The following is an 18,421-nucleotide window of genomic DNA, read 5'->3' as shown; positions in this document are numbered from 1 at the left end:
CCTCTGAGTTGAAGAAAGTCAATGAGATTTTAAAAGATGAGCTTAATGGCAAAGATAGTGTGGTTTCCGAACACAAGAGAGAAATTGTATTTCTCTCTAAGCAATTAGAAGAAGCTAGTAATAGCATGTCCAAACTTAAGGAACAACATGAAATTGAGAAACGTGTCTTAAATGAACGTTTTGATAAATTTCGTGATAACTTTGAGAAAGGTAGCTCTTCCAAGGATTCACATGTAGATCATTCAAAATGTGAAAAAGAAATTGAATCCTTGAAAGAACTACTTTTACATGCTCGAAAGGTTCATGATAAGTGGGAAGGAAGCACAAAGGTTCTAAACTTCCTTACTGAACAATCCGACAATAACATGAAGATGGGACTTGGTCATGAATGCTATAGTCGTAGAGACCATGATAAATGCAAATCAAATCCTTCTGAAAATGATTTCAAAAAAGAAAATACGTTAATCTTCCGAATACTTGATTTGCAATTACTTGTGGCTCTCACCGGACATATACAAGTCAATTGTGTCAAACTTGCTTGGGATAAGAAAAAGAATGTCGAAACTGCTAAGACTTGTGATTTCATAGTAGAAGATGATGTCTCTACTATAGATGAACCCAACGACAATGAAGAACGCAATAATGAGTTTAGGTGGACTTATGATATGGCTTTTGATTACTCATCTATTCCTTCAAAATCAACCAAAATGAATGAGAATCGAAAGCATACATTCAAGCCCAAAGTTCAAAACCCTAAACCTAGAGCGTCTCATGAAGGTACTAGACCTAGAGCTACTTTTGTTAGAGCAAAACCTAAAGTACCTTATATTCCGATTGTTAGACAACCCAATGTCAAAACCAAAAGAATAATAAGACAAGTATGGGTTAGAAAGGATCAAATATATAGAATTACTAACCATAAAGGACCCAACTTAGCTTGGGTACCTAAAAGTTGTATTTGATTCATTTGCGGTAGAAGTGAAAGAAAATAATCTATGGTATCTCGACAAAGGATGCTCGAGACACATGACAGAGACAAATCTTTTTCTTTCACTAGAGCCCTTCTTTGGTGGCAAGGTTACCTTTGGAGATAACAAGAAGGGTACGATTATTGAGTAGGAAAAATCGAATTTCACCTCTCATTCAATTGATAAAGTATATCTGGTAAGTGGTCTTAAACATAATTTACTTAGTATTTCTCAATTATGTGACAAAGGAAATAGAGTTGTCTTTCATGCCGATGTTTGTCGTATCATAATTGAAGGTACTAGTAATGTTTTACTGGAGGGTCACCGTATGAGGAATGTGTATATGATTGACTTAAATGTTGTCAATACAAATTCCTTTGCGTGTATGAAAGTAACTTCTGATGAGTCTTGCTTGTGGCACAAGAGGTTTGCACACGTTAGTCCAACTATTTTAAAGAAACTTAAGTCTATGGATTTAGTTGAAGGCTTGCCCTCAATTAATTTCGAGCAAGAGACAATGTGTGACTCATGTGCCCGTTGCAAACATGTTAGATCCTCTTTTAAACCTAAGAGAATAGTTAGCACTAAACGACCACTTGAGATGGTACACATGGATTTATGTGGACCTATGAGAGTTAGAAGCCGTGGTGGATCAAAGTATGTATTTGTTCTAGTCGATGATTACTCAAGATACGTCTGGCCAATCTTTCTTTCCTCTAAAGATGAAACTTTCGATGAGTTTGTGGTATTAATGAAGCTTGCCCAAAATAGATATGAAAATAAGCTTATTTCGATTCGGACGGATCACGGCACGGAATTTGACAATCAATCATTTATAGAATATTGTCGGGAAAATGGTGTGGGGCATAACTTCTCCGCACCACGTACCCCACAACAAAATGGTGTCGTGGAACGTATGAATCGAACCCTAGAGGATATGGCTCGTACTATGCTTTTGTGTAGTGGCCTTCCTAGAAGCTTTTGGGCAGAAGTCGTTAGTACCGCATGCTATGTGCATAATAGAGCTATGATCCGACCTGTTTTGAAAAAGACTCCCTATGAACTTTTAAGAGGGAGAAAACCCAATATATCACATCTCCGTTGCTTCGGGAGCAAATGTTTTGTTCATAATAATGGAAAAGAAAATTTAGGAAAATTTGACCCCGAAGTGATGAAGCTGTTTTTTTGGGATATTCGGATCATAGTAAAGCTTACAAAGTGTTCAACAAAAGAACCTTGCGCATAGAAGAAAGTGTTCATGTTCGCTTTGACGAAGATAATGTGCTTGATAAAGTGAACAGAAGAAGAGGATCCAGATGAGCCCGATTTCTTTTTAGCAAGAAATGAGCCTCTAAATGAAGAAGAAGATATTCAAGGTATCAATGATGAACTAGAGAATTCTGCAAACAATCCTAAGAGAAGTGATGAGTCCATAGTTAATGATACTATCGACCCTTCCTTGGATAAAGAAAGAGATCTTGAAGTTATACCTAATGATGTTGTAACTTCCGATCCAAATCATGATATGACTAATGAAGTTAGTGATGCTTCTGAAGAAAATCCCGAGTCCAACTCAGGGGGAACAAATCATGATTCTTCGTCTGCAGATGAAGCTAGTCCATCAAATGATAATGAGCCTAGAGTTCTCAAAAAGTGGAAACATCAAAGCTCCCACCCTTTGGACAAAATCCTAGGGGATCTAGAGCAAGGCATTAAAACTAGAAGGTCCTTGAATAATTTCTGCTCGTTCTTTTCGTTTCTATCAACCATTGAACCTACCAATATTAAAGAAGCTCTTCTTTGAACCTGATTGGATAACCGCTATGCAAGAAGAGCTTCAACAATTCGAACGCAATAAGGTATGGCACTTAGTGCCACGACCTAGTGATCGAACCGTTATTGGTACTAGATGGGTGTTTAGAAACAAATTGGACGATCAGAGTTATTACAAGAAACAAGGCACGACTAGTTGTCCAAGGCTACAATCAACAGGAAGGGATCGATTATGACGAGACCTTTGCATCTGTAGCGAGACTTGAGGCTATACGTCTCATTATTGCCTTTCTTTGCTCATAAAGGAATGAAACTATTCCAAATGGACGTTAAGACAAAGATTTCTTAATGGTTATTTGGAGGAAGAAGTCTATGTAGAACAACCTCCCGGATTTTTAGATAGCAAGTTTCAAAACCATGTCTATAAATTAGACAAAGCTTTATATGGTTTGAAACAAGCTCCAAGGGCATGGTATGACAGATTATCCAAGTTTTTGTTACAAAATAATTTTACAAGAGGATCTGTCGATAAAACCTTGTTCCTAAAATCCGAAGGTTCAAATTTACTTGTTGTGCAAATTTATGTAGACGATATTATATTCGGTTCTACTAATGAAAAATTGTGCAAGTATTTTTCTGATCTAATGACTTCTGAGTTTGAAATGAGCATGATGGGAGAACTGAAGTACTTTTTAGGCTTACAAATTCAACAAACAAAGGATGGTATAAAGATACACCAACAGAAATATATCAAGGAACTAATCCGAAAGTTCGGTATGGAAAATGCAAAATCATACGATACACCTATGGTACCAGAAAAGAAGATGACTATAGATGAACATGTAGGATATTCAGATGCAGATTATGCTGGATGTTCTTTAGATAGGAAAAGCACTTCTGGGTATGCAACGTTTGTTGGACCTTGTATTATCACATGGGGATCAAAGAAGCAAAATTCAGTTGCAATGTCTCTTCTTTGAAGCCAGTATGTATCTGCAGGATCGGTATGTTCTCAATTACTTTGGTTAAAGCAACAACTATGTGATTATGGTATTAATGTAGGTCGTATGCCTATTATGTGTGACAATACGAGTGCTATAGTAATTTCTAAGAACCCTGCCCAGCACTCGAGGACCAAACATATAGATATTCGACACCATTTTCTACGGGATCATGTAGAGAAAGGCAACATTTCACTTGAATTTTGTAGTACCGAAAGGCAATGGGCTGATATCTTGACTAAGGCATTAGCTAGAAAACGCTTTGAGTTATTGAGACTTGAGATTGGTTTAATTAGTGATAATTAAATCCGTCAAAATTATGTCTGGGAACCTGAATGACTGGCTAGGAAGATAAGATTGTACGATTGTGTCCGTATATTTTTGTTGCAAGTTTAATTGTGTTAAATAATATTTATTTTACGTATTATATCTTGCTTATGTGTATGGTAATATTTTATATTCTGCATAATCACATTTCCTCACAAAAATCGACAAAATCTACAATAAATTGCCATAATATAATAAAGATAATTCTATCTTATTATATTCCTCCACAAATCCTGCCTAAACTCCATCAAAGATTTTCTTTCCTAATCTTATATCAAATAGGAGATAATGCCAAAAACAAAAAAAAAAAGGAAGTGCGAAAAAAAAAGAAAAACGCACGAAACAAAAAAAAAAAAAAAAAAAAAAAAAAAGGAAAGTGCCGTGAAAAAAAAAAAAAAAAAAAAAAAAAAAAAAAAAAAAGGCACGAAAAAAAAAAAAAGGAAAGATGCCGAAAAAAAAAGAAAGGCATTAAAGAAATAAGGAAATTGGTATTATTCTCTATCTTTTAAGGAAACCTAATCTTACCTTAACTCAAATTCCTTATACTATATATACCCCTTTAATCTCACCTTAATTCTCATCAATCATAATTCTCTAAACCCTAATTACCTTTTACTACCTTCTATAATTCTCACAATGACTAATCAACCTACAACCCGTTTTCAATCAAAGAAACATGTTGTTATTAGAAAGAAGGTAAGCCAATCACCACCTCGCACCCGCTCCACCTCACCGGCCGACCGTCCTCGTTCCCCACGGACTGCCGCCGACCAACCGGCCAACCTCACCAAGCGTCGAAAGTTGTTTAAGGGTAAGGGAAAGACGGTTCCGGAAATTGAGGTATGTTCTAAGACTGAGAACTATAAACTTCAAGATGGTTCTTCACGTACTCTTTACGCACAAAGATATGGATGATTACACCAACAATGGACTTAATAATCTTAGACTAACTCAAGGTGAAAGAAGAGATGTCAATCAAGTTGCTCAATATCGCATTCACGCAGACGACAGTATATTCGATTGATTGGTTAAAGAAATACAAAGCACTTGGGTTTTTCAGAAATTTTCTCAAGGATCAAGGATGGGAAAATATTGTTGCTGTAAGTGGTCCTGTCTTTCCTATTGAGGTATATCAATTTTATGCTTCTGTTCATCTTAAGGAAGGAAATTTATTTGCTGTGGTCAATGAGACTTCCATAAAAGTCTCACTGGTGATTTCTCGCGACTTGGCTCGAGTTCCCGAAGGAGGAACCGAGATCAATCCAAGCGTAGAATGGGAGGTTTGTTACCCGAAAAAGGTTGATAGTGAAACGGTATTTCAAACAAGATGCTACTTCGTGCGAGACTATCCTAGCTGCGAAGTTGTCACCTAAATTGAGGTTCTTTTTGAACTTTCTTTGGAGTACTATTGTCCCTAGAAAAGAAGGTAGAGATAAATTTGGGGCACATGAGATGATTATAATGAAGGCTTGGCTTGAAGGAGAAAAGGTTAGTCTACCCTTGCTTGTGTTTCATAAAATTATACAAGCTAGTGTGACTAAAGATGGAAGATTTTGCTTCTACTTTAAGTTTGCCTTATGGGAATTGGATCTCACGAATTTTAGAGAAGAAAGGAGTAATTGGGAAGCAGAGTTATGGAGTTATCACTAATGACGAGATGAGCGATCTTTATTTATCTTATATGAAGCTCGTTATTAATGGCAATGAATTAGGTTTTGAGGTTAAAGGAGAAAAAGGAGAAAAAGAAGGAAAAAGCAATGTGAATTTTGATATGTTGGATTCAAAGATGGATTCAAACTTTACTTCTATTCTTGGACGAATTAATGAACAAGACAAGAAATTGGAAGAATTGTTTGACCTAATTACAAAGCAAAGGAGAATTGATACTAGTGGACCAAGTGAAGTTAGCAATGCTCACATCAAAACCGTGTTGTCACGGTTTGATACTCGGCTCGAAGGTGTTTCGAAGGCCGCCGTGCGAACTCACTCGAGTCCTTTCAAATAAAGGAAGGTATGGCTAGTTTGGTTAAATTTGGTGATGATCTTTTGCAATCTGGGAAGGAGATGAGGTCTGAAATGCAAACTATATATGAAGCAGTTAAAGCAATGACTTTGAGGATTGGTAACTTTGATACTCGCTTAACCGCTCAAGCTGCACTTCTCGACCATTGTCATGCGCGACTCGAGGACTTGGAGTACCGTACCCGTCCTAGGTCGAACCCACCAAGCCCACGATACCCTTGATCAATTTGCCCTAATCCATTCACCTTAGCCTTATCTTTTAAATCCTTGCTCACAATAAAAATCCATTCTTATGGATATTAGCTTTTTCAATTCCGCATTATTCCTTGTGTGATTTCAGTTTATATTATTATTATGCTAATTAAGAACTAGATTGCGTTTAATATAATATGTTTTCATGATTATTTCTTGTTTCATAATATATTATTCTGGTCGTTTTATGTTTGTTCTTATCTTTTCAATGATGCCAAGAGGGGGAATTGTTTTTATGATTTGCGACCGTCTCAGGTTAATTCTCTCATGGCGTTCTATAGTTATAACTTTGAAGAGATCATTAGTTTCTACGCTCAACTGTTCTATAATTTGGGAAGTATTATGTTGAGGGGGAACTAGACTTAGACACAAATCATAGGAGACTTGTCATCATCAAAAAGGGGGAATTTGTTGGACCTTTAGTCCTAATTAATTGTTTTGATAATGACAAATGATTTGATATGTGGACTTAATATATAAACATATGCGTGTAATTGTGTGCTTAAGTTTTAATTTAGAAAGGAACAATTACAAGACGCAAGCTTGAAGTTTGGACCAAGGAGGTACAACTTCAAATACACTTGATCGATGTATTCAAGCAAGATCAAGACCAAACAACAACCACGAGACTCAAGATGAGAGACTTGTGAAGAGACGATTCGTGTACTGAAGATCTACTGAAGATTAGATAGTATAGGTCGTCATTCGGTAATGGTTTTACTTTGTTTGATTTAAAGGTTAGTGAAGTTATGACCTAATAGACATAACTTCATTGCTAGACAAAAATGATGCGTTAATTTTTGGAAAATATATTTTTAATGGTTTTTAAAAATAAGAGAGTATTTATTTGGTTGGAATTAATTAATTAGAATTTAAGTTAAATAAACTATTGGTTTGTAACACGATATTTATATCGTCATGCAACCTAGGGCTTTAACTAAATTCTATCTTGATTTGTTGCGGGCTAAAGAAGCAAGTAATGGACCGTTGGAGGCCTAGAGGCCGGCCAAACCCTAGAGGCCGAAACCCTAGGTGGGCCGAACCCCTAGGAGGCCGAAACCCTAGGGTGGCCGAATCCCTAGGGAGGCCAAACTCCTTCCTCTTGTTTCTTTCTTGTTCTTCAAGTCATTTGTTTCCAGAACATTCCTATGCCCTAATTCCAGAACATTCCAAACCCTAATTTACTCTACTATAAATACTCTCATTCATTCAACATTAATTGTTGACACACACATCTACAAATTTCAAAGAGAGAAAAATATTTTTTAAGCAAAAATCATTTGAGCTTTAATTCTTATTTTCATATTTGCTTATACAAAAATCACGCATCAAATTTGTCAATCACTCAAGAAAAAAATCGTTATTGGATATTAAATACACAAGGATAGTATACTCACTCGCATAACGTGAGATTAGTATTTATCGTTGTATTTTTCTTATTAACGTAAGAGCAACCTAGAGTATTTAGCAATACTCAATCTGAGTTATAATCATATAGTTGATTATACGAGTGGATTGGTAATTTTTGTAATCCGGAGAAAGGTACTAAAAATTATTAATCGAGAATAGTGGACGTAGGTTTCGACTTGTGAAACAACCACTTCAAAATCCATGTGTCTCTCTTTTCTCTCTCTTTTATTATTGTTATTTCGATTTTGTGTTTATTGTTAATAATTTAATTAGTTGATTTTAATCAATAAAATCAAGTAATTAATTTATATCATATATTTCGAAAAAGCGGTCATCGTTTTTAATACTCAATTCACCCCCCCCTCTTTCGTATTCGATCAATAGACTCCACACCATAAATCGTATAAATTGATGGGGGGCATTGGAGCAGCACATGTGGGTATTTGTATGATTTATTACGACAAATTTTTAGCATTCGTATCCTTAAATCTCATAGATGACCACTTGTCCGAGCAACGGTTGACAAGTCAGACATACCACAACAAGTGACATTGCCCTACTGGTGATACACAGTGACATCATTCCATTGATGTCACCAACTGCACCATCATTCCATTATCAATATTTAACCTTGGCATATAGATGAAAGTGGGTAGTGTTATGTCGTGCGTCGTGCCGACTAACCGTACCTGGAGAAAATGGTAGAGTCCGAACACAGAAAAGTGAGCTTCGTGTTGTGTCGTGTTATGCCAGTGAAATGGAAATGACGGTTCAGGAAAGCCTCACGGCCAATGACGTGTCGTGTCATGCCAGGCTTGCTTGGGCACGCTTCAACCTTATTTCTTTGTATTTATAGGGCATGCCTAGCTAGTGTCATGTCCAGGTTGGCCGAGTCTGTCTGGGCTAGGCACAATCTTCGTCCCGAAACTTACCATGTCGTGCCAATCTTGTATCGTGCTAAACTAGGACATGGGCTATGATGGGGCACGTGGGACGTGTCAACCCAACGACTGGCGTGCAGAATTCCATCTCTATTCTAATTACTTGTAAAGGAAAATCGACTCAAATCACAAAATTCGAATATGACTCAAAATCTAAATTGGTATCCCAAGACTTAAACGAGATCCGAGATTTGCTAGTCCAACATTTATTTAACAATTATACCACTATATACACAGCATTTGAGTACGTAAAGCTTGGAAGGGAGGGAAATAACGTGAACCTCCACTATTTTAATCCACCTTCATATCTCTAAAATCGTGTACGTGATTTTATATGGGTGGATGATACTGACTTGGACGTCGCTTACTTCTTCAACCCATATAGCCAGCCAATTTAAGGACTACTGTCAACTTGTGTCTACAAACTCAATTAGTCAAGCAACTTGATCAACCAGCCTATTGTTTCGTACTCAAACCAATAGACAATAGTCATTTAAACGTACGTTATAGTCTGAATATATTTGGTATGTCAACTTTAAATTCAGAAATTCCCAATTTAAAATTAGTTTCATGTCCACTCTACTCTCAGTCTATAATGAGTTCATTTTGCCTACGCGAATTTTAGACCACAAAATTATGGAGACAGCAAAACATAAGGTCCCTAGAGTGAAGCTCTATAATGCCACCTCCACCATTAGATGAACTTGGATTACACATGAATGGCCGCGGCTAATCCGCACCGGAACTGGATCCATTGTCACCTGGGCCCAATGGACTAGGTTGTATCACTGCGGACTGTGGTGGGCTACTCAAATGTACATCCTTCCGGTGGTGGGCTGAGAATGCATTTAACTAATTCAACAACTTGTGGACTTCTTTGTTATTTCTTCAGTTGATGGGTTTAACGTACCCACTGACTTTCTTACATGACTAAAATTGCTACTGAATGCTGCTATTAATGGGCCGATTTGCAGTGAGCTTTTGGGCCAATAGTTGGTCGCTTACCACTTTGGAAAATACTTTTTTTTTTATCAGCAACTTTTCTATAGGACCGTCCTATAGTATAGAACGGGCCCAATAAAAAAATTAACCCACTAAAACTATTGAGAAACAAAAACAAAATAAAATCCACTTTGAGCACTCCATTCATTACCTTCATTAAAAACCATCTATCTTTATGAACTTCATCCCTACCACTCCACCTCCAATCCTCCGTAACAATTGCAATCACCCAACCTACAATATTTGCGGCCATTATCTCCGCCCTACGTCATACCCATCGCCCCTCCATAGGCGGGAACGATCCACCTTTTCCCTATGCCAGGTCGGGAAGATCACAACCATGGAGATGCCCACCTCCGAGCTATGGTGATGACAGTTACCAACAGTCAGGTTTGAAATCTAAAATAAATGAAAGTGATTGAATCCCTGAGGGTTTCATTCTATTGATATCGAATATATACTTGAGTACAGGGTATCGGTTACAGTGTGAACGTAATACAAAATATATACGTTATCCTAAAATATAGAGATACATACAATATCTACAATATACCGAATATTGACCTAATATATCGGTTTACTAATACACCCCCGCAGTCGTAGCGGGAGGAGAGCGGACGCAAAGACTGGTCCGAAACTGAGTAAAGAGCGGACGTGGGAGACCCTTTGTGAAGATGTCAGCATATTGAAACGCAGAAGGGACATGTAAAACACGCACTTTACCAAGTTGCACCTGCTCACGAACAAAATGTATGTCGATTTCAATATGTTTCGTGCGCTGGTGTTGGACGGGGTTGCCGGTCAGGTATACGGCGGACACATTGTCACAGTAAACGAGGGTAGCGCGCTGGATGGGCATGTGTAGCTCGAGGAGAAGATTACGTAACCAGCTCGTTTCAGCAACGGCATTAGCAACCCCACGGTATTCGGCTTCAGCACTTGACTTAGAAACCGTTGCTTGACGTTTAGAAGACCAAGAAATAAGATTATCACCCAAAAATACACAATAACCAGAGGTGGATCGGCGAGAGTCCGGACAACCGGCCCAGTCCGCATCGGAGTAGGCAATGAGATTATGAGACTTGGAGACGGACATAGTAAGGCCAAAATCGAGAGTACCCTTAATATAACGGAGAACCCGTTTCATAAAATGCAAATGGCTCTCTCTTGGATCATGCATAAGTAAACAAAGTTGTTGGACTGCATAGGTGATATCCGGTCTAGTTATAGTCAAGTATTGCAACGCACCTGCAAGACTACGATAGAGAGCAGGATCAGAGACAGGCGGCCCGTCTGCAGCGCTAAGTTTGGAAGAAGTATCAACTGGAGTCGCAGTAGCATTGCAGCCGGTCATAGAAGCACAGGCAAGAATAGACTTGACATACTGACCCTGCGTGAGAAATAGGCCATTTTTCGAGCGAGAGACCGTAATACCAAGAAAATGATGTAGTGTGCCCAAATCTGTCATTGCAAATTCACTTGACAAAGTAGCAATAATATTATTAAGCAGGGATGTGGTGGACGCTGTAATCACAATGTCATCAACATAAAGTAAAATATAAGCAATAGCCGAGCCATGATGGTAAATGAATAATGAAGCGTCACATTTGCTGCCCCGAAAACCCTTAGATAAAATAAAAGTGGCAAATCGGTGATACCAAGCACGGGGAGCCTGCTTAAGACCATAGAGGGACTTGAGAAGACGGCATACATGAGACGGAGTAGCCGAATTGACAAAGCCCGGGGGTTGGTGCATATAAATTGTTTCAAGTAACTCACCATGTAAAAAAGCATTTTTAACGTCAAGCTGATGAATTGGCCAATTGCGGGAGACGACCAAGCTGAGGACCGTGCGAATATATAGTAGCAGGTTTAACCACGGGACTAAAAGTCTCATCACAATCAATACAGACCTGCTGTGTTTTACCATTTATGGCGAAATAGCCACATACAACGAATCACATGAGCGTCAGTTGGTCGAGGTACAAGCTCCCAAGTATGATTGTCAATAAGAGCCTTATACTCGGCATTCATGGCGGCACGCCAATTGGGGTCACGAAGGGCCTCGGTATGGGATTTGGGTAATGGGGAAAGGTTGGTTTCAGCATGGGCAAGAAGGTTCATACGGTTTATCGGTTTGGTTATGCCATGCTGTAGGCGAGTGGACATGGTGTGAGGTCGAGGAGGAGGAGAGAGGGGGGAGGAGGGGGTGGTGGTGTTGGGCTAGAGGGAGGAGTGGGTGGAGGCCGAGGAGAGGAGGCAGGGGGAGGGGTAGTAGCTGGCGTAGAGGAGGCAGGGGGAGAGGTTGTAGGGGTGGCAGGGGAGCTCGGAGAGGTGGGGTCAGGGACCTTGGTGTAGGTACGGGTGTGGCGGTGGGTGTGGGCACTGGTGTGTGAGGATAAGCAAAGTCAGTGGTCATTGAGGGGACGTGGTCAGGTTCGAGAAAAGATTAGGAGGAGGGTGCGGGTTTGAAGGTAAGGCGAAGAGGAAGACCTGTTCGTCAAAGGTTACGTGTCGAGACAAGATTATTTTTCCAGAAGCAATATCAAGACACCGGTACCCTCTGTAATTTTGGGGATATCCTAGGAAGACACATGGGACGGACCGATGCTGGAGTTTGTGATTGCGAGTAGCTGACAAATTTGGGTAACAGAGGCATCCGAAGACGCGAAGATGATCATATGTGGGATGACGCAGAAAGAGGGTGGAAGCGGGTGATCGAAATTTGAGAAGATGGGAGGGAAGAATATTGTGAAGATAAGTAGCAGTGTGGAGAACATCGACCCAAAAATTAGGTGGTAATGAGGCGTGGGCGAGTAAGGCAAGAACAATTTTATTGAGTCGTCGTATCATACGTTCTGCCTTACCGTTTTGGGATGATGTGTGGGGGCACAAAAAACGAAGTGCAAGACCGTGTTGAACGGAATATTGGTGAAATGAGGAATTATCAAATTCGCGCCCCATATCGCATTGAAAGCTTTTTATTTCTTTTTCAAATTGAGTTTTAATGAAGTTTCAAAATTGGAGAAATTTAGAAAAGACTTCAGATTTAAATTTAAGCGGATAAATCCATACATATTGTGAATAATTATCTATTAAAAGCATATAGTATTTAAAGCCGCTTTTACTTAGAACCGGAGAGGTCCATAGATCATAGTGAACAATATCAAATGACGAAACGGAAACAGAAGTTGAAGTAATAAAAGGTAAACGTTTGTGCTTGCCAATTTGACAAGTATGACAAAGTTTGGAGCGACGCTCCTTATTACACACAATAGTATTTTGAGACCGAAGACAATCAATAATATTTAGACCCGGATGACCAAGGCGAGAGTGCCAAAGGTCGGATGATGACGCAGTTAGACAAGCTTGGGGCGACTCTTTTGACGTCGTGGCTGACACGGGATAGAGAGTACCGGTGCTATTGCTCCTCATTAGATAGAATTATCCCAGTCCGTATATCCTTCACAGAAAAGCCATTAGGGTCAAATTCGACACTCACATTGTTGTCCTTTGTGAATTGTCAGACGGAAATTAAGTTTTTCATAATTTGAGGGGTATACAGTATGTTATTAAGAGCAAATTTTCGGTTAAGGGAGGGGAGAATGGACTGACCCGAACCGTGAACCGCAATGGACTTACCATTACCGACATAAATGGACCGAATATTACTCTTATTGAACGGAGGAGATAACATACCTGGATCGGACGTTAAATGTGAAGAAGCACCGGTATCCATATAAAAATTATTATCCTCGGGTAGATAAAGCGTCATTGCTTGGAATACTTGACCCAGCTGTGACGGTTGAGCACCACGAGGTTGTGGTTGCCAGGGATTGACCCACCCTTGCTGAGTGGGGTACGGGCAGGGAGGTATTGCCCACTGCATCGGCTAGAATTGTGGTGGCGCCGCTGAAACCCACGTTTGAGGTGGTCGACCACCCCCGTAATTAGCACCGTTACCATGCTGATTTCCTCCCCAATTTCCGTTATCCTTGCCTTTGCCTTTATAGCCCGACTTGTTCTTATTTCCTCCACCATTGGAATTGCGATTGGATTGCCCACCAGAATTTGAGGAACCATCGTTCCAACCCGAAGAAGGAGGAGAGGAGGCAGCAGGTGCGGCCAACGCGGTAGCAGGTGCGTCGTCCGGACGTGCCGACTGACGATGCTCCTCCAACTGAAGCATACTCCGGGCTGTTTCGAAGGTGGGAAGAGTCTGATTTATGTAGGCACCAACCGTATCATATTCCTTCGGTAAACCACGAACAAGTTGCAAGACCTAGCGTTGATCATCGACAGCACTCCCGACATCAGTTAATTGGTTGCCGATGTCCTTCAATTTCTGACAATACTCATCGAGAGACGAGCACTTAGAGAGCATCATATTGGTGAATTCATGCTCCAACGCCGCTGCACGAGCCCCTTTATTATTAAGAAAATGGTTTTTGATACGAGTCCAGGCCTCATAGGCGGTGGAATTCGTTTCAAGAACCCGGAGAAGGAGATCCTCGGAGATGGAACCGTAGATCCATTGGAGGACGTGAGCGTCAATCTCACACCATTCGGCATATTTGGGATCGGCTGCGGTAGGTGGGCGAGTACCATCAATATGATGGGAAACTTTGTATCCTTTTGCGTGAAGAGTAAAGAGTTTCACCCACGCGGAACACGTAATTTTGACGCCATCAAGCATTCGGACTTTGTTGAAAATGTTTGTGACGGAATAAACTGGGTGCAAAGCGGGCTTGCCGCCATGACCACCGGAACTTGTGACATCGTCACCGTCTTTTGTCATGGCCGTAGCACGAGAGGGAAGACAAAGACGGAGAGGATGCAAAAAATGGATGTTTTTCGTAAAAAACCTAAGTCTATTGATACCATGAAAGTGATTGAATCCCTGAGGGTTTCATTCTATTGATATCGAATATATACTTGAGTACAGGGTATCGGTTACAGTATGAACGTAATACAAAATATATACGCTATCCTAAAATATAGAGATACATACAATATCTACGATATACCGAATATTGACCTAATATATCGGTTTACTAATAATAAAGTTTCTCTTATGGAAAATTTGTGTAGATAGACTTCATATGAAGTACTATTATAAAATATTTATAACATATTAATTTTTAATATTTCTATACTAAAAAAAGTAGTCATATATTTATTTAATTTTTAATATTTCTATACTATGTACTATTATAAAATATTTATTCGATGGTTTGTTTATCCGCCCAGATTTACAAAAATACATATTAAAAGATTAATAAAATAATAATTTTTTATAACATTAATGATTCGAAACTAAAATAAACTCGGAACGACTTTTGTAAGACGCTGTTAGTTTTTCGTTGCCTTCTATTTATTGAATATATATGTTTATATCTAATACGAAGTATTATGTATCTTGCATTATCTCATGCTATTGCATCATACCTTTTTTTTCTCCAATACTTATGCATTTTGCCAAATTATAAAATATTCAATCCCGTGCAAATTTGAACAGGCATAACACTAGTTTTAAGAGATAAAAAATAGGGAGTGAAGTGTCTCAAAATGTGAGAATGACATAAAAATAAAAAAATAAAAATAAAGATGAAAATAAAGAGAAGTGATAAAAGAAGAAAATAAAGATTGGAAAAGTCACATGTCTACCCAATAAAATGAAAGATGGCCAAAATCACAACACAAAATCACAATAGCCCTTGACGGGTTGCCCTCAAGCTCGAACTAGCATAACGAAATATCCATGGTTCCGTAGCTCGTATTTTTTTTTTCTATATAAACCAACCTATCCTCACTTCAAATTGACACAACCCACCAAAATGTCATTCCCCCTTCGCCTTTTCGGTCTTGTCTTAGTGACATCCCTATTCTCTACCTCTGTTTTAGCTGTTACCTTTACGGTTAAGAACAATTGCAACTATATCGTATGGGGTGCAGCTGTCCCTGGCGGTGGCCAACAGCTGAATCCAGGAGGAACATGGACCTTTTATGTGCCCCCGGGCCAGACTGGGGGACGCGTTTGGGGTCGTAAAGGTTGCACCTCAAACGGGCCCAACCAACTCAGTTGCACCACGGGAGATTGTGGTGGAGTCCTCCGATGCACTGGTTACAGTGCGCCACCAAATACTCTAGCTGAATACTCCCTTAATCAATACGCTGGCCGTGACTTTTTCGATATATCATTGGTTGATGGGTACAACTTGCCCATGTCATTTACACCCGTATCCAACGGTTGCAATTCTGGGCCCACTTGCCCGGCCCAGCTTATTAACTCATGTCCAGGTCAGTTACGGGCACAAGGTGCGTGTCAAAACCCGTGCACGATTTACCAGAGCGACCAGTATTGCAACCATCCCTCCCAATTATCAATGTATTTCAAGAATGCTTGCCCTACTGCTTATAGTTACCCTCGTGATGATCCTACAAGTACTTTTACTTGCCCTGGTAATACTAATTACTTGGTAACATTTTGCCCCTAGGCTAGTCACTAACTCTTTTTGTTCTAGTAATTTATTTACCTTTGTTTCTCCGTTAGTGAGAGCTTAAATAAAGATAAATAGATGATAAGAACAAAAAGGTGCTATTGATTATCAAAGGAAGTTTTATTTATGTAATTCTCCTTACATAAAAAGTGTGGAGCTTACGGATAATATTATGTATGAATAACGAAATTATCCGTTTATTATTCAAATGTAAGTTGCATTGTAAACTTCATATATATATTTACGGTATTTTCAACTTTTCTATTTTGAATTAGTACGATTGCATACAAGGTTTGCGTTATTAAATGTGAATTAATTATTTATGCTTAACCTGTCGTTAAACTCCGTGTTTGTCATTGGCAACTACTTGAGCAAGTTTTTGGGAGGATTTCCTTCAATGATGTCAAAAGAAAAAATAATTCTCACAATAATAGTCACTTTAAAAATAATTTCTACATTAGTTTAAGTAAGTTTGGATAATATAAACTTCAAGCTTGAATAATACATATAAAAGGTTCGTTTTGATAGTTTTTATTATACTTCTTGCACACGAATTCAAATATCAACAATGACAGAGAATCGGGTCTCGGTCATCCTTAGTTCAGTCACTACACTCTTCCAATTTAACGGTCGGAGGTATTCTATACAGAAACTTGCTCATAAGTGTTTGGTTCGACCATGAAATGGATATAGAGAATTAGTAATAAAATGGAATGGAGTTAGAAACTTGAGTGAACACATAGGTATGTGATTTCAAGGGGTTAGAATGGAGCTAGAATCCATTGTGTATCTAATTCCATTTCAAAAACCTCTAACCAAACACTAAAATGGATGAAATCCATTCCAAAAGTTCCAACCAAACACCTCCATTAGTGAAAGATGGACTTGGTTGGGTGATCCATGCTATTGTTTCTAAACAAGATTTGTTCCAAACTTATAAACCAACAAAGAAAAGTAATGTACACTCATTCAAAACTAATCTATTAAAAATGGCACGATTAAGGTGTCGTTTGGTTCATATATGAGTTGTATAATACTAGCTTTTGAACCCGTGTCGCACGGGCGATCTTCAAAATCGCATTATAAATAATATTTATATTATAATTGTAGTTTTAATTTTAATTGACATAATTTGTCTCTATATATTAAAAAAAGTCATTTATATGTCTTTTATCGAGTATAAACAAATAACTATTTATGACTTATCGTTAACTTTGTCTTCTTTTTTTTAAAGAAAGAAATAATTTGGTTATTTCCACTTCAAGATGACGTTTCATTCGACAGGGAATTACACTATTGGTATCTTTGCTGAGGTCGAATCCAACTTTTGTCTTCGAGGATTTCTTCTGCTTTCGTCGACACCTCTTCTGCAGCTTCGAGCTGCCAATGCGACTAAAGACTAATTTCTTTACCTCACTCCCTCAAATACGAGTGAATACTGACGCATTTGGCCTTTGTTGTTGAGAACATGATGTTAATTGCACCCGGACGATCTCTTCCCTTTCTCCGAGCCTGTCGAACACGGAAGAGCGAGGAGTAGAAGTTGGTTGACCCAGCCTGTCAAAAACAGAACTTTGTGGCAACTTTTCTGTGTTCTCGTCTTCACTTTCCGCCAGAGATCTGCCACAATATATTGTGATGAAGCTTCTTTTGCCTACACCGTGCAGAAATTTTAACGGGCTTTGGAGGCGAAAAACCAATACCAACCTTTCCGATTTCGAGCTTGTTCCCTTGTTGATGCAATTTCTTTTGTGTTTGGTTTAAACCATAGGGGGTGACTTCAATCACTTGGCCTAATGGAGTTGGATTTTCAAAATCGTACCCGGACTTCGTCATAAGCTTGTAAGCATTTGGATCGAATCATCCCTTTGTCGAATCTTCGGCACATTTTTGGTCCTCTTTCATCGACGCTATCGTAAAACCGAGTATAGGTTGTTTACTTGTTATAAAGCAATTTGTTTTAGCAACCAGAACGATGACACTATTTTTCAAAGTTTGCAGATCGTCATTGTCAATCGTCCTAGTTGACGTGGACGCTTCATTTTCAGGTGTGCACTCTACGAAAGGTGTCTCTCCAACTTTACGCTTTGATTTTGGCACGTACTTAAGGATCATCGGTGTCGCTTTCTGCTTGATCAGAGCAACTTTCTTTTCGGCAGAGTTCACATTTGTTTGACTGGTCTTTATGAAGATGTTTTCATGATGTTCAACTGTCGTCAACTCCT

At 39.0% G+C, this 18,421-nt stretch overlaps 2 protein-coding genes across 2 annotated transcripts; one reads left to right on the top strand and one right to left on the bottom strand.

Moving 5' to 3' along the window:
• Positions 1-13,978: 13,978 nt before the first annotated feature.
• LOC141638314 (uncharacterized) lies at positions 13,979-14,494 on the bottom strand. The gene has a single exon (XM_074447718.1). The coding sequence runs from the start codon at positions 14,492-14,494 to the stop codon at positions 13,979-13,981; it is 516 nt and encodes a 171-aa protein (XP_074303819.1).
• A 987-nt stretch (positions 14,495-15,481) lies between these two features.
• LOC141638353 (protein P21-like) lies at positions 15,482-16,408 on the top strand. The gene has a single exon (XM_074447751.1). It carries the CDS (start codon positions 15,534-15,536, stop codon positions 16,191-16,193), a length of 660 nt encoding a protein of 219 aa, XP_074303852.1. The 5' UTR covers positions 15,482-15,533; the 3' UTR covers positions 16,194-16,408.
• Positions 16,409-18,421: the final 2,013 nt, after the last annotated feature.

The sequence above is a fragment of the Silene latifolia genome, unplaced genomic scaffold (assembly GCF_048544455.1).
Source record: "Silene latifolia isolate original U9 population unplaced genomic scaffold, ASM4854445v1 scaffold_20.1, whole genome shotgun sequence".
NCBI classification, from domain to species: Eukaryota; Viridiplantae; Streptophyta; class Magnoliopsida; order Caryophyllales; family Caryophyllaceae; genus Silene; species Silene latifolia.
The sequence above is the reverse complement of the archived record's forward strand: the minus strand, read 5'-3'. Positions and strand labels throughout refer to the sequence as shown.